At 43.4% G+C, this 16,773-nt stretch overlaps 1 protein-coding gene across 1 annotated transcript in view; it reads right to left on the reverse strand.

Annotated features, from left to right (window-relative positions):
* Nucleotides 1–16,773, reverse strand: part of LOC309329045 (uncharacterized protein) — an 87,305-nt gene that overhangs the window by 20,379 nt on the left and 50,153 nt on the right. The window contains exons 38-51 of the mRNA XM_081839447.1: nucleotides 16,266–16,415; nucleotides 14,724–14,840; nucleotides 13,609–13,782; nucleotides 13,006–13,210; nucleotides 12,458–12,618; nucleotides 10,844–10,956; nucleotides 9,808–9,889; nucleotides 8,154–8,291; nucleotides 7,833–7,995; nucleotides 6,369–6,490; nucleotides 5,495–5,635; nucleotides 4,226–4,339; nucleotides 3,441–3,569; nucleotides 1,643–1,804 (exon numbers count right to left, since the gene is read on the reverse strand). Coding sequence (XP_081695573.1) covers nucleotides 1,643–1,804; nucleotides 3,441–3,569; nucleotides 4,226–4,339; nucleotides 5,495–5,635; nucleotides 6,369–6,490; nucleotides 7,833–7,995; nucleotides 8,154–8,291; nucleotides 9,808–9,889; nucleotides 10,844–10,956; nucleotides 12,458–12,618; nucleotides 13,006–13,210; nucleotides 13,609–13,782; nucleotides 14,724–14,840; nucleotides 16,266–16,415 — 1,971 coding nt within the window. The remainder of the gene's footprint in view (nucleotides 1–1,642; nucleotides 1,805–3,440; nucleotides 3,570–4,225; nucleotides 4,340–5,494; nucleotides 5,636–6,368; nucleotides 6,491–7,832; nucleotides 7,996–8,153; nucleotides 8,292–9,807; nucleotides 9,890–10,843; nucleotides 10,957–12,457; nucleotides 12,619–13,005; nucleotides 13,211–13,608; nucleotides 13,783–14,723; nucleotides 14,841–16,265; nucleotides 16,416–16,773) is intronic.

Below are 16,773 nucleotides of genomic sequence, written 5' to 3' on the forward strand. Positions count from 1 at the left end.
GGCCTGTCATAAGAATTTTAAGGTCTCAAATATAGAATAAACATTCATAAATACACACATATCTAAATATATGAACCATGTGTCTGAAATAGTATGGGGGAGCAATCCTGAAGCCATTTCGACTCTCCCAATGACCTCAAATATTCCTCTGCAGTAAGGGAGGCAAATGGGGAAAGCCTTCCCATTGTCTTTTTGCTTGCAAATCCTGTCTTAAGGGCTCATTTATGTATGAATACAGTGAGCCTGTAACCTGGACTCAGGAACTAAAGTATTAATGATCACAAAAAAAATAAAATGGCCAGACTGCCCAGGTAATGCAATCAGTGACCATTATCAGGTATCCTGGCAGGCAGGATTTCTGCTGTAGATTGCCTCCTTCTGTGATGTATGTATGATGTTTTTGGGGGAGTCTTGGGCTACAGGGTGGGCAATTTCAAAAGTCTATATAAGGGCTTGCGCACCATTGTTCAGGATTCTCCTCCCTCCTGCATGTGGTGAGTGGGCACTCTGTTGCAACAGTTCCTTTAATAAAGGTCAGGCTTACTAGCCGCTTTGCTTCTCAATATACTGTATTTTTCGCTCTATAAGACACACTTTTCCCCTCCTAAAAAGTAGGGGGAAATGTGGTGTGTGCATCTTATGGAGCAGGTGCAGGCTGCGCAGCTTTCGCTGAAGCCAGGAGAGCAAGAGGAATCGATCCCTCTTGCTCTCCTGGCTTCGCTTCGCTGGAGAGCCGCTGCACAGCTTTCCCTCTCTGCGCAGCGCCCCTTCAGAGAAGCAGGAGGAGAAACAGAGCCCCTTCCATTTCTCCTCCTGCTTTGCTGGAGAGGCGCTGAGCAGAGAGGGAGAGAACTTTTTTTTCTTGTTCTCCTCCTCTAAAACTAGGGTCGGGTGCGTCTTATAGAGCGAAAAATACGGTACTGTGGCTGGCCTCTGTTTTCTCCTACCGATAGGGAACCCACTTAAGGACTCTCTACGGGCTCTGGAATACCCCATAAGCAAAAGGGAGCAGTTTTTCTTATAACAGGCCTATAGGGAGCCCGCAAGAAGGACTTTGGTGCAGTCGCACTTTCTCCCTGCTTGCGTTTGCCAGGAACTGGTAGTTAGAGGGACACTCGCTGCCTCCATAAGGGAACACAGAGACACAATGATTCCCATGCAGTGGGGAAGACAGAGACCTGGTGAGGTGTGTGCCTGCTTGCTCAGCCAGCTGCTGACCTGGCGTGCATGTTTGATGGGCAACTTCAAGACCCTCCTGTCCTCCCTTCTTAGGGAGATAGCTCAGTTGGTAGAGCATGAGGCTTTGAATCTCAAGGTCCTGGGTTTGAGCCCCATGCTGTGCAAACGATTCCTGCCCTGCGGAGGGTTGGCCTAGATGACCCTCGTGGGTCCCTTCCAATGATTCTGGGATTCTTTATCTTTTAAGCCGGACTCGGACCTGACCGCCCCTCTAATACCATAGGATGCTTTCAGATTGATAGAGGGTTGTTCTCTGCAAAGCAGAGGCATGAACATGTCACTGAAGTCCCATGCATGTTCGTTCAAAAGGAAGCCTCGTCCATTTCAGTGGGGCTTCGTTCGGAATAGGCAGGCATAGGCTTACCCTGTTTGTATTTGAGAGCAAAGGCAACGCATCACTTACCTCCGGGAGATCGCAGGTTCTGAGGCTCACAAAATGACGAAGCCAAGCTGAGTAGTCCGTTTCAATTTCCCCCATGATATGCTGACTGGAACATGGAGTCGAAAAGATGTTTTCCAAAATGGCTTCCACCTGAATTTTATCCAGGTGCAATGACTTGCTTTTCTGCATTTTTTTTAAAAAAAGGGGAAATAGAACAGGAGCTCAAAATGTGCCTGCATTTCTGATGTCTGAAGTCACTGATGAGTACGACTCACAAGTTGTTTAATAATGGCTCCTAAGGGTGCTCCCAGACTGTCACTGTTTTGGGGTGAGATTCAGTCACATCCCAGCCAATTCAGGCAGATCTGCACCACACATAATATAATAATAATAATTAATAATAATTTATTATTTATACCCCGCCCATCTGGCTGAGTTTCCCGAGGCGCTCTGGGCGGCTCCCAATCGAGTGTTAAAAACAATACAGCATTAAATATTTAAAACTTCCCAAAGAATCATGGGAGCTGTAGTTTGTTGAGGGTGCTGAGAACTGTAGCTCTGTGAAGGGGAAGCTCCAGTTCCCAGGATTATTTGGCGGAAGCCATGGGCACAAGCCTACAGATCTTATGGAAAACATTCAGCACCATCAGAACAAGAATAAATAAATAAATAAATAAATAGCTAGCAGAACAGGCTCAAGGGCTATGAAATATGTCAAAAAGCAAATCCTGCCCTACCTCAGCCTTGTTCATGAAAGCAATTTTCTCCAAGTGATATAATAATAATAATAATAATAATAATAATTTATTTATACCCCGCCCATCTGGGCAGCTCCCAACAAAATATTAAAAACACAATAAAACACCAAACATTAAAAACTTCCCTAAACTAGGTTGCCTTTAGATGTCTTCTAAAAGTTAGGTAGTTGATTATTTCCTTGACATCTGATGGCAGGGTGTTCCACAGGGCGGGTGCCACTACCGAGAAGGCCCTCTGCCTGGTTCCCTGTAACCTCACAGTGAGGGAACCGCCAGAAGGCCCTCGGAGCTGGGCCTCAGTGTCTGGGCTGAACGATGGGGGTGGAGATGCTCCTTCAGGTATACTGGGCCGAGGCCGCTTAGGACTTTAAAAGCTTTGAATTGTGCTCAGGAATGTACTGGGAGTCAATGTAGGTCTTTCAGGACCGGTGTTATATGGTTTTGGCGGCCACTCCCAGTCAGCAGTCTAGCTGCCGCATCATGGATTAATTGTAATTTCCTAGTCACCTTCAAAGGTAGTCCCACGTAGAGCGCATTGCAGTAATCCAAGCGGGAGATAACTAGAGCACGCACCACTCTGGTGAGACTATCTACGGGCAGATAGGGTCTCAGACTGAGTACCAGATGGAGCTGATAAACAACTGCCCAGGACACAGAATTGACTTGCGCCTCCATGGGCAGCTGTGAGTCCAGAATGACTCCCAGGCTGTGCACCTGGTCCTTCAGGGACACAGTTACCCCATTCAGGACCAGGGAGTCCTCCATACCTGCCTGCCTCCTGTCCCCCCAAAACCAGTACAGTGGTACCTCGGGTTAAGAGCTTAATTCGTTCTGGAGGTCTGTTCTTAACCTGAAACTGTTCTTAACCTGAAGCACCACTTTAGCTAATGGAGCCTCCTGCTGCCGCTGCACCACTGCTACACGATTTCTGTTCTCATCCTGAAGCAAAGTTCTTAACCCGAGGTAATATTTCTGGGTTAGCGGAGTCTGTAACCTGAAGCGTATGTAACCCAAGGTACCACTGTACTCAATTTCATGCAACAGAATAATGAAGATTCCACCTCGTATGTCAGATTCTGCACAATTTTTCTGCCATCCCACTTCAGGTCCAAGTGCTGACTCAACAAGGCTGCCGTCTGCTCGAGGGACCCGCAGGCCTGGAGACTTGCAAGGCTTAGAACATTCTGAAGCTGCAGAAATTATGAATGAGAAACATTGGTTATTACTTTGGAGAAGATGTGTGGTTCAGTGGCAAGGCATCTGTTTGCCTGCAGAAGATCCCAGGTTCAATCCCCGGCCCCTGCAGGTGGCACTGAGAGATACGTCCCTGAAACTCTGGAGAGCTGCTGCCAGTCAGTGCAGACAACATTGAGTTAGATGAACCATTGGTGAACTGAGGTATAAGGCTGCTTCCAATGCTCTATGTTATGTACTGAAGTTCTCATCCTAGGTCAGCAGGGGGATACTGTAGATAGTTATGCAAAAAAGGGATCGAAAGTGACGTTCAGTGATTGGATAGTTTTAGAAAGTTGTTACAGTAACGTTGTACTGGAGCTCTATATAAGCAGGCTGACTGAACCCTTCAGTTCAGTTCTGTTCTGGCCTGTGAATAAACAAGAGCTGTTTGAAGAATCGCTGTGTCGTCTGATATGTTCACCCACAACTTAACACTCTATGTTCACTTTGGGTGGCATAGCTGCAATGATGCAATGCAGTCTTTTATATAGCAAAAAATAAAAATAAAAATAAAAATGCACATACTGCTTTCTAGAACAAAGGACCTCTAAGCGGTTTTTCACAGACGACCTAAAATATTAATTGAAAATGCCAATAAAAACATTTGTACCTGGCTAGAGGAAGCTGTGATACAAGCATCCCAAAGAGTGGTGTTGGTCTGGGACTTGTCTCCGAATGTAAAATTCAAGTGGGCGGGTTGCCCATCGTCCCAAGCCAGCCACACCTAAAGTCAGAATAAGAAATGCTGAACTAAGTTTCGGACAGAGCAGCATGGCAAGAGCAATATTCACTTGAAAGGGGGGAAAGCACACCCTAGGGTTATGAGCCCCTAAGGGACAAAGTGATTAGCATTTAGAGCAGGGGCCAGCAACCTTTTTCAGCTGTGGGTCGGTCCACCGTCCCTCAGACCATGTGGTGGGCTGGACTATATTTTTTTGGGGGGGGGGGAATGAATGAATTCCTATGCTCCACAAATAACCCAGAGATGCATTTTAAATAAAAGGACACATTCTACTCATGTAAAAACACGCTGATTCCCAGACCATCCGTGGGCCGGTCCATTGCCTACCCCTGATTTAGAGAAATGGATGTGAGCTACTTTGATCTCCTGGAAAACAGCAGGATAGAAAGACAGGCTGTGTTCATATGATCATACCCAGGTATGAACAAGCTTCTTTTCCTTGCAAATACCGTATTTTTCGCTCTATAACGCACCAGACCATAAGACACACCTAGTTTTTGGAGGAGGAAAACAAGAAAAAAAATATTCTGAATCACAGAAGCCAGAACAACAAGAGGGATTCCTGCACAGTGAAAGCAGCGATCCCTCTTGCTGTTCTGGCTTCTGGGATAGCTGTGCAGCCTGCATTCGCTCCATAAGACGCACACACATTTCCCCTTACTTTTTAGGAAAGAAAAAGTGAGTCTTATAGAGCAAAAAATATGGTAACTTCTCTTTGCACAAGTGGGGAAAACAAGCCAGGAAGCCATAACTAACTATACCTTTCCATTACGTGGGAAACTATGGTTAGCAGCTTCCAAACAAGCCCAGGATATGGAAACCATGGTTTAAAGTTAAGTGTAATGCATGTGCCAGCCCTTGTCGCAGGGATGGGAACCTGTGAAACCTGTCTATCCAAGCCAGCATGGCTGATAGTCAGGAATTATGGGAGTTGTGATTCAGCAAGATTCAGAGGGCCACATGTTCCCCATCCCCGCTTTACACAACCCGGTCCAATTGGGGGGGGGGATTCCATACATTATCAGGCGCATACAGCTGTGTTCTGATATCCAGTTTCCAGAACAGGACTTATTTTCGGATAGTTATCTATAGGATTGCACCGTTAATTGCTTTGTGTGATCCATCCAGTCAATTTACCTGTTGGTTGTAGGCACCTCTTCTGCTTTCGGTGAGAGATCTAACCTCCATATGATTGATGGTGAAGTTAAAAGGGTGTGCCACAGCAGCGTAGTAATAGACACGCTCTTTTCCAAACTTGAGAGAAGAGGACACAGAGACCTGTTGCCATAATCAGAAACAGAGGTTAAACAAGTGGTGGCAATAGTAATTTCTCCTATTTAATTATATTGTTTATTATTCGTTATATTATTAAAAATAATAGTATACCACCCTTCATCCGAAGATCGCAGGGTGATTTACAACATAAAACACAAAATGTCTAGATTTACATACAAATGGAAAAGATAATTAATTTTGTATTGTTGAAGTTTTGGGAGGTTTAGACAGGAGAAGGGCTTATGAGGCCAGAAAGGCTGTTGAAAGCTATATAGTGGAAACAGCAGGAGATTACTAAGCCTTGTCCCGCCCCTTGACCAAAGGGAAGGAGCCAGGTATGTCCGCAAAGGAACTATGGTCATGTCCCTTGCCTGCTGGATGGAGAAGAGAGAGGGGTGCAAGAATCTGTGGAGAAGCTGCTCTATTGCACAAGGGGCAATATTTATACATTCCTTGCTCTGTCTATTTTTGCTTCTGGCCCCACCCACCAACAGCATGTGGCCCCCAGAAGCTAGGTGGCCCTCGGGTTGGAAAACGTTCCTCAACCCTGTTTTAACTGGTGATATTGGAGAATGAGCATGGGAGATCTTCTGGATGAAAAACCTGCAATCTGTGTTTCCACGTTGTCTGAACTTAGCGTGTTGGTGGCCATAACTGAGGAGGCAATAGCTTTCCGGAGCAGGGTCACAGGGTGTAGCGCTGCACGAATGGAAAAGCTGACTCTCATTTCTATTACCTGTTCCTTTGCGTCCCAACCAATGATGACGTTGTCTCTGTGGTTACGTCCAGAGTGCTCTACATGCAAGCGGAGCGTGGAGCGCTGAGGAAAAGGGATCGAGAGAGGATGGCAGATCTCCACTGAAATGGAAAAGAAGCCACGTTTCCTATTAGACACGACACCCAGTGCTTGGAACAAACCAGTTGGATTTAAGGAAGTTCAAAAATCTCCAAACCGCACCTTAAAGCAGTCCCTATAATGGCCAGGTGAACTGAATGTGAATTAAGTTCATTTGGGGGTAGAACTTTGAATGACTTCCACATCATCTTCATACTCTTACCTGTCCAGGAAACACATGATGGGAAAGTTGAACATCCATATTATCTACCCTTTGAATGAGGCCAATGATGCTGGATTTGAAAAGGTCTCTCTGAACATGGGCTTTTCTTTCAATTAGGAATGTATCTGGAGATGTCGGGTATTGAACCTGGGATCTTTTGGGTGCAAGGCAGATGATCTACCATTGCTATGGCCAGCTGCCATAGAATAGAGCAAGTCACTTGACTTTCCCATCTTTCTTTCTCTTCACCTGTAACCTGGATACTTCCACTCCCCCCCCCCATAATAGATTTTTTATTAAAGTTTGAAAAAAAATATACAAAGTTTAATATTAAATACCCATTATCTTTTTAGATTATCAAAGATAAAAAAGCTAATCTAAATGAAAACACAAATCGAAAAGGGGAGAAGATAAAAGGAAGGAAAAAGAAAAGCAAAAAGAGAAGAGAGAGCTTTTGATTCCTCATCTGTCAGCTATAGGTAGAAAATGATTCAAAGCATCCACTCTGAGGTAACACCCAACTATTTTACTTTCTAAAAACCAATATTTTCTTCAGTCCTCAGACCCAGATATCACAAGGTCTTTTTCTTTTTCATGCAAAAAGTCCATAAAGAGTTTCTAATCTTTACTAAATATCAACAATGATTTTTTCTGTATAGTGGTACCTCGGGTTAAGTATTTAATTCGTTCCAGAGGTCCGTTCTTAACCTGAAACTGTTCTTAACCTGAAGCACCACTTTAGCTAATGGGGCCTCCTGCTGCCGCCGCGCCGGATTTCTGTTCTCATCCTGAAGCAAAGTTCTTAACTTGAGGTACTATTTCTGGGTTAGCTGAGTCTGTAACCTGAAGTGTATGTAACCCGAGGTACCACTGTATACCTTTCCATTACGTGGGAAACTATGGTTAGCAGCTTCTGGGCTAGCGGAGTCTGTAACCTGAAGCATCTGTAACCCGAGGTACCACTGTATTTAAACATGTCAACTTTGCCGTCTCATCTAACCCCAATGATTTTAACCACCATTCCACCTGGATACTTTTAACAGGAGATGGCAGAGACTGAACCTTGGAAGCTCTGCTTAAACCGAGAGCTTTGACCATTTCCCTTCTATCACTGCTTGCCCCAGAGTTTTATAGAAACCTACCCTGCACTTCATGACCTCCATATATCTTTGGGAAGACTCCAGTGTAGCTGCCTGTGAGTTTTGCTTCTTTGCCATCCCATAATGCAACACATCTCAATGCTTGGGTTCTCTTGCTTTTTTGGTAAGCTGTTGTGAGAACAAGTCGCCTTGGAACGATTGTTAGCTGAAATAAAATTTTAAAAAAGGAGAGAGGTGCAACATCTTTTGGTACGCCACAACTCCTGAGTTGTACACCCAGAAACCTCAAAGCGGTTATTCGCTACCTCCTCATTGCCTTGTTTGCATGGATTAAAATACATGTTAAAAAGTGGTCCCACCAACCTGGGGTACACTGTGCATCAATTCAAGGACTTGCGTGTGGTTCCTCCCAGTAAATGCTAACTTTGTCAAAACAAGGAAATCCGTATTTTCCATCTGGATGGAAATTTTCCCTTCTGCTTCTTTGGTAGAATAATTTATCTAAAGGAATTACAGAGGATAGTTAAACAACAACAGCAAATGACTTTGCCCTCCCCTCAATGTATTTCTTCACCAGAGGCGATTTTAGGGCAGTGCGACCGGTTCCCCTTCACTGGGTGCTGAGCTGGGGGGGGGGTGACACTGCAGGCAGGACCCTCCAATTATGGCATAGTCCAAGTGCAGAATGGAAGACGAGAGATGGGTGGGAGGTTGTTGAATTTTGGCCTCAAACAGGGCACTGCTGAAATTTGGAAAAGCAAAGTCTTTCACCCCCCCCTTTGCTGCCACACACAGGTCCCCAGGAGATTCCCCAGTCCGTTCTTTCATTTTCCTTTATAGCAGGTACAGGACAGCATCATCTGATTTGTGATCAGGCCCTGGCCATCACTCTGAGAACTTAAAGACAAGCCAATGGCCCATCTAGTCCAGCATCATTTTCACAAAGCTGCTGAGCAGATGCCTGTGGGAAGCCTGCAAGTTTTACCTGAGAGCAGCACCGCTCTGCCCACCTGTAGTTCCCCACAACGGCCATTCAGAGGCATAATGCCCCCGACAGTGGCAGCAGAACATATTCATCATGGCTAATGTCAGCCTTCTCTAATCCTCATTTATCCAAGCTGGTGGATATCACTGTCTTCTCTGAGAGTAAGTTCCTTAGTTTGGACCATGCGTTGTGCAAAGGACTTTCTCTTGCCTGACCTGAATCTTCACACATTTAGCTTCTGTTAAATGTCCGGAAAAAGTCAGAAGGCCAAGATAGTATAAGTTCCTCAACTAAGTTTATTCAACATTTGTCAGTGACAACAGCTCACTCATAGGAAAACAAGAACCAAACTGACCGGACAACACAATAATAAACCCGAGAATGAACTGACTGTTGACAGTTGAAAGTGCATGCGCTTACTTGCCATTAGAACATTCGTCTACCAACACTTATACAATTGGTAAGAACGCGCCTTGTAACATAAAATGTGTTAAACCCAATATATAACAGCTTCATTGGATGCCCAAAGGTTCTAGTGTTTTGAGGGAGGGAGAATTTTTTTTTTTTTACCTATCCCCTGTCTCCATACCATTCATAATTGTACAAACTTCCATCATGTCGCCTTTTCTCTAAACTAAAATGTTGCAAATTCTGAAACCTTTCTTCACAGGGCAGTAGTAGCACACAGAGCGCGAACAAGACTGAGTGTAGGGGTGGGGGCTCGTTTAATTTCACTGCACACAGGTGGTGTAGTGACAATAAAGGTTTATTATTATTTTATTATTTATTATTTTATTATTGTTAGTTCAACAGTCTTGGTCATTTTGGCTGCCCTTTTCTGAACATTGTCCAACTCTATAATACTGAGGTGAGGCAACACAGCATTCCAATTGTGATCACACCATAGATTTGAATTAACAGCGTGGTGATATCATCAGTTTTCCTCTCCCCCAATTCCTTTCCTAATGTAAGTTGCAGTAAGATGCAGTTAGCAAAATCTGTGGTGGGCGAGACTTAACTGGAACAATTTACCTTTGAGGAAACTTCAGCCATGCTGGGGAAATGCCGAAGGAGAAATGGCAGGTTCTGGAGACATCTGATATGCAATTCTTCACTGGAGGAGAAAGAGAGAGAATCTTCAATCAGATGTGCTAAGGAAGCTTTCCAAACTGTGTGTTGCGACACTTTAGTGTGTTGGCTGCAGTGTGTAGGTGTGTCGTGCAATTGCTCCCCACAATACTCCCTAGACTGGAAAAGGGTTAGTTTAACCCAGGGGTCAGCAAACTTTTTCAGCAGGGGGCTGGTCCACTGTCTCTTAGACCTTGTGGTGGGCCAGACTATATTTTGAAAAAAAATATGAACGAATTCCTATGCCCCACAAATAACTCAGAGATGCATTTTAAATAAAAGGACACATTCTACTCATGTAAAAACATGTTGATTCCCAGACTGTCTGCAGGCTGGATTTAGAAGGCGATTGGGCTGGATCTGGCCCCTGGGTCTTAGTTTGCCTACCCATGGTTTAACCTCTGGTTTGCTAGTAAAACTGAATTACTGTGTCGCACAAAATGATGCCTGTTTAAAATGTGTGTCACCAACATGAAAAGTTTGGAAAGCTCTGTGTTAAGGGATTAGCTATCCCTCTGAAGGTGCTTTTTGGCTGTCACCACAACTAGGTGGGATTCAACCAGCAAATTCAGGGTTTGCAAATACAGCTGGCTTGGTGCTCTTGTACAACAAACCTGCTGCTCCCACCTTATCCTTGTGTGATAAGGAAAGTACAGGAAAATACACTGGAAAGTATGGGATAACACTTGCTCAATGCAACATCGTCTAACCTCTCCACAAACTAATCCGAATGAATGCTTAATAAATAACAGACATCATCTAACCTCTCTGTCTCAGTAAGTGCCAGCAACCCAGCATTTTGGGAAGTCAAAGAACGATGGACTTCATTGGATTATAGCCAACGCTAGTCCAACTCAGAATAGACCCACAGGAGCAGCCAAAGTCCATTAATTTCAGCGGTCCTACTCTGAGTAAAACGCCAAGGCCAACCTCCTCTTACCTTTGCAACTTATTTCTAGCCCTGAAAACAAAGAAGAGATTCAAGTTTGGGTCACAAGCCAGTTTCACGGATGCTTCTGTCTTGTTTTCAGACATGATCTCAAGGAGTGTCAGCTGAAGGAATAAGCAGGGGAAGAGAAAAGACAACAACACATCAATGTGGAATCTAACAGAAGCATTGCAAGGTCTTGTTCCTCTTTAATGCTCGTACCATTTCACACTGATGACTGTTTCAGAAATTCAGCCCAGCCAACATCCTGTGGCACACTCTGTGCTGATGGTGCTCTCTCTCACAAACCTATGATGGCCTGGAGGAAGGGCATCTCAATCCTACCTCACAGTGATTTCAGTATTTCAGCTTTCTTTGACCCACCATGATCACAGAAATCAAGCATGTGTGTGCAACTTTCTGGGATGTGCAGAACTCATGTATTCCTCATGATGTCCAATTTATGCGACACCATTTAATCCAGATTTATTTGTTAAACAAACAGACAAACCCTGCTGCCAATGGCCCATTGGCAATATCAAGGCCCCATCTGAAAACACCCTTATTTGATGTTGTTGCTGAAATATTTCAATGTTGTTAGGTTCTTCTTCTTTTTGCTGTTTAGCATATACTGTTTGTTGTTTTTGTCGATGGAGTTTTCTTGGCAGGGATACTGGAGTGGCTTGCCGGTTCCTGCTCCAGGTGGATCATGTTTAGTTCAAACTCTCTACTATGACCTGTCCGTCTTGAGTGGTCCTGCACAACATAGCTCATAGCTTCTCTGAGTTATTCAAGCCCCTTCACCACGACAAGGCAGTGATCCATGAAGGAGAAGACAGGAGTGCCTGGTGTGCTCTGGTCCATAAGGTAACAAAGAGTCGGACATGACTAAATGACTAAACAACAACAGTATACTGTTTGACAGACTACTTTGAGAATAAGTACCTTAGGTTGGGAGGATAGTTTTTTCCCTGAAATACTTTTTTAAAAATAACCCCCCCCAAATAAAACAACAAATTAATTAATTAATTAATTAATTAATTAATTAATAACAATAATTTTATTATTTATACCCTGCCCATCTGGCTGGGATTCCCCAGCCACTCTGGACAGCTTCCTAGCACATATAAAACACAATGAAACAGAGTTAGCAAAGTTAACGGACAAACTGTGAAAAAAGGACAACAGGGACTTTGAAAAAGAATGGGAACCTTTTACAGTATATTTGCAGAAACATCAAAAAAACATGGACTCATTGGCAGGATTTAAATAAACATTTACAATTTTATTTACATAAAACAAGGAATATAACATTGTGATAACATAGTATTGTATATAAACAACGTATCATTTGATGTAATAAACCAGAAATGGAAGCTGAGGGAAGACAACGGGGGGCGGGGATGAAAAACTAATGTTTAGTATTGATATTGGATATTTGTTTTGAAAATGGAAAATCAATGAAATCTTTAACAATTTTTTTTTAAAAAAATAAAACACAATGAAACATCAGAAAATAAGAACTTCCCATTACAGGGGATTGTTAGCTATATTTCTTGCAAACCACTTAGAGGTTCTGTTTACGACTGAGCATTAAATTAATTTTGTTAAATAAATATAAAATACCTTGAGGCTGAAAGGGAGGCCATGATGCTTCAGGTAACCTGAGGAATGTTTTACTTCTGCTGTGAGTTCCAAAGGGCCACGCAGTTCAGTGAGGGCATCCACAGTGACAGCCACACTTTCGTTATTAAATAGCCCTTGAAATGCTGCTCTGGCTTTGTTTTCTGAAATGCAACAAAACGAAAAAATTCCACCACCATTGTCCAGTGCATGGCTTAAGGCTACACAAAGTGCTTCTTTTTCTTGACAGTTTCTAGGGCCCAATGGTTTTTTTAGAACAGGGTGTGGCCCACTGGCTCCCACATGTGTCTGCACGCTGCTTTGAAATGGGTACCTGCCAATCACCTGGTGTCACTGTGACCGCAGGTAACTCAAAGGAAAGGATCAGGAGCTTTCTCCAAGCCTTGGTTTCCCTGGTGTTGTTGGACCACAACACCCATCATCCCTCACCTCCACTGCTGCTGGCTGAGGATGATGGGATTTGTAGTCCAATAACATCGGGGGAACCAAGGCTGAGAACGGCTGCAGGACATGGGCAACATTGACAGTACCTAGTTTCTGTAGGAAGAAGGTCAAATTGATTGCTGCGGGATATCTGGATGTTATCGCCGTCGTAACATTATGCAGACTGCAGCAAAAGGTGTTGTGTTGCTGCTTCACATGGATGGAGTTAGCGGTATAGGTAATAAGCGTTTGTCCACTCACAGTCTGGATCCACCTCTCTTGAGTGGTATTAACTTCAAAGGACATTATCACCTAAGAGAGATAAGTGCCTTAGAAGCAACTCAAGAATCATGAAATGTTCAGCTCCAGCAAAGAAAAGGAAGTGTCTGATTAGTGAAATTGTCTTTCAATTTAGCTCTGCACTCATAATGCGGTTGTGGACTTGATCAGTCCATTTTACCATATTTCTCCTTGTATAAGATGACCTTTTTTTTAAAAAAACCCCAAAATTAAGAAATCAGTATTTCTTGAGTTGTTGAGCTTTTTTCAACAATCATCCACCGGGCGATGCCCACCAGCCACTGCATTCATTATCCGTGTATAAGATGACCCCAAATTTTTGTCTGATTTTTTTTTTTAAAGCAAAAAACAACATTTTATACACAGAAAGATATGGTAAATGAAGAACAACAAGAATGACCGGCACACACCTGGATGGTTTCTGGGATATATGAGCGTAGCAACCATGACCATTTGTGATTAAAGTTCCCTGTTAAATTCATCCTCCTTTCAACTGCTTGTATTTGCCCTCTAACAATTATCCAGCATGAACCATACTGAATCTTCATTCTCAAGTTCTTAACATCCACCAGCCCAGCCACAGCCTGTATGGAAAAAAGCATATGTGTTATGAAAAGGATGGAGAGTTTTCATTTCCCATTTGATATATAATGAATTGGGTGTGTGTGTTTAAAATAACTTTTGTAAAAAAACAAAACAACACAACCAGAAGCATTTTTTATTAGGAATTGTAGGTACCAACATTTCAAAGGACCAGAAAAGACCATGTATGCGACAACAGCTGCACAGATGTTACTGGCCCAGAGATGGAAAGATGACAAAGTCCCTACCAGAGAGGAATGGCAAACCAAGCTGTTGGACTATGCTGAAATGGCAAAACTGACTTGAAAGCACAGGAACCAAGAAGACCAAAACTTCAACAGTGAATGGGAAAAATTTATAAATTATCTAGGAGACCACTGTAAGCAGATGAAAACATTATCAGGATTTTAATAACGCTTGTAATGTAGTGAATATTATGGACAATATGGAGAGATACAAATATGGATTATGAAATAATATGCAGTTGAGAGGGTGTACAATAGGACCCATGAATGGGGAAAGTGGGAAGTCAAGAGATTTGGAGAAATCTCTAAATGTGGGTATGTAATTTGAACTGTTATAATTTTATATTTGTAAAACCAAATAAAAATTATTATAAAAAAGGAAAGGATGGAGGGTTTTACAGCTCTCTCTCTCTCACCCACCCACCCACCCACACTGTGGTTTGTTGGTTTCTTTGCAATTTTAGTGGATTTAAAGGATGTCAGGTCACATCCACACCAGATATTTACAGCACATTGAAAGCAATAGGCTTCCCCAAAGAAGTCTGGGAGCTGTAGTTTACCGCTCACAGAGTGACAGTTCAGAGCCACTTCACCTCCCATGATTCTTTGAATGGTGAAGATGTGACCTGATTTGTACAAGGCAGCCAAGTTAGGCTTCTGGACAAGCATGTCTATACACAAACAAACAAAACCCTTACCTGCAATTCTATCCTGTCTTCTATCCACAGTGCTTGCAAAGTTTCTAGATTATGCGTGAGCCTGTAGTCAAGAGAGATGTGGTCCAGCTTCTGTGTAAAGCTCAGTTCTTCTGCGATCTAGGTTTTTTTTAAAAAAAGAGGGGGGAAGGAGAAATGCATTAGTAATATGGGTTGTGTGCCCTGAACAAACCCCGTTGCTGAAATTAGAAGTCAGCTGGAAGAGAAATGGGGCCAACCCCAGACATTTTGCTGCTTGAGGCAAAAGACCAGTTAACATACTCCTCGTTATTCCAGGGGTCTTCAATTAGTCCAGACCTGAGGCCCAAGCTGCAACATGGAACCCACTTTCGCATGTGATTGGTAATTAAAAGTGCTAATAAATGTGTACTAAAGGTAAAGGGACCCCTGACCATTAGGTCCAGTTGTGGCCGACTCTGGGGTTGCGGCGCTCATCTCGCTTTATTGGCCGAGGGAGCCGGCATACAGCTTCCGGGTCATGTGGCCAGCATGACAAAGCCGCTTCTGGTGAACCAGAGCAGCGCACAGAAACGCCGTTTGCCTTCCCGCTGGAGCGGTACCTATTTATCTACTTGCACTTTGACATGCTTTCGAACTGCTAGGTGGGCAGGAGCAGGGACGGGAGCCCACTCCATCGTGGGGATTCGAACCACTGACCTTCTGATCAGCAAGTCCTAGGCTCTGTGGTTTAACCCACAGCGCCACCCGCGTCCCTATGTGCACTACTAATCCTAAAAAGGCAACCCACATAGTAGTATATGCAGTGTTTCCTCAGTTTTACTACTAAATGAAAACTAGTCCCGCAATGTGGCAGGAAAAAGACATGAGCATGTGGTTGGCCAGATATATGTATTTCATTAAAGAAATGCCTCCGTTTTGAGTGTTATGCTTCTGATTTGAGTGCCACACTTCTGTTTTGAGTGTTACGCTGAGGTCTGTCTGTTTTTGCTATTTATTTTGCATTTTTGTGGCTCTGTTTGTTTTGTTTTTGTGACTGTGTGGAACCCAGTTCAGCTACTGATTGTGTGGCTGCAGTATATTGTTTATTGCTTTCATTTTATGGGTCAATGGTCTTGTTAGAAAGCAAAATTCATGTTAAGTTGCTGTTTTAGGAGTTGTTTTTAAAAGTCTGGAACGGATTAATCCATTTTGCATTACTTTCTATGGGAAAGCGTCCCTTGGTTTTGGAACCCTTTGGTTTTGGAACGGAGTTCTGGAACGGATTAACTTTGAGAACCAAGGTACCACTGTAATGGTTTTTGTATGTTGTTTTCACTAATAGATGCATTTTAAGACACACTTTTGCTTAATGCCTTTTAAATTTGCTGGGGGTGTGTGTTATTCTTTTGTTATTGTTTTAACTATTTCTTTTGTGCTTTTATCCTGTATTTTTATCTTGTGAGCCACCCTGCGATCTTTGGATGAAGGGCAGTATATAAATTATAATTATTATTATTATTATTATTATTATTATTATTGCACACATTATTTGGATATATGCTACTAAAAGGGAGGTGCGGTTACCTGCTTGCCGTCCACGCTGAACTGAAGCCACCTCTTACAAATGGTGCCATTCTTTTCTGAAATTAAATCCACTACCGTCCTGGCAGGTATGCCCAAACGAAGGCTGCTTTTGATATCATGGGTCAGCAACGCATGCAGCTCTTGTCTGGTCTGTGAGAAATTGTATCAAAGAAGATCAGGTGAGGAGTGTGGAAAAGGCCCGTTTGTCTGTTGTCCTGAGCATGGTAGACTGGCCACATTGAAGAGACACAGGAGGCCTGCAGTAAAATGTTGCAGCATGGAGGGCTCCCCTTCCAGGTTCCAACCTGCCAGCCACATCACCTTCCAAGATATTCCATGCCATTTTCCTCTCCCTTCCAGGTTTCTCCCTGCCCTTCCCTTCAGGTGGGCGTAGTCTACTGGGGATGCCCCTTTTGTAAGCATCTGCAGCTCCCCATTGGCTTTACTTGCACATGGTGCTTAGACATAGTTTGTTTTAACCATGGCTTGTTCAACAAACTACAAGCCG

This window comes from Podarcis erhardii (genome assembly GCF_964252035.2).
Source record: "Podarcis erhardii genome assembly, chromosome: 14".
Lineage (NCBI taxonomy): Eukaryota > Metazoa > Chordata > Lepidosauria > Squamata > Lacertidae > Podarcis > Podarcis erhardii.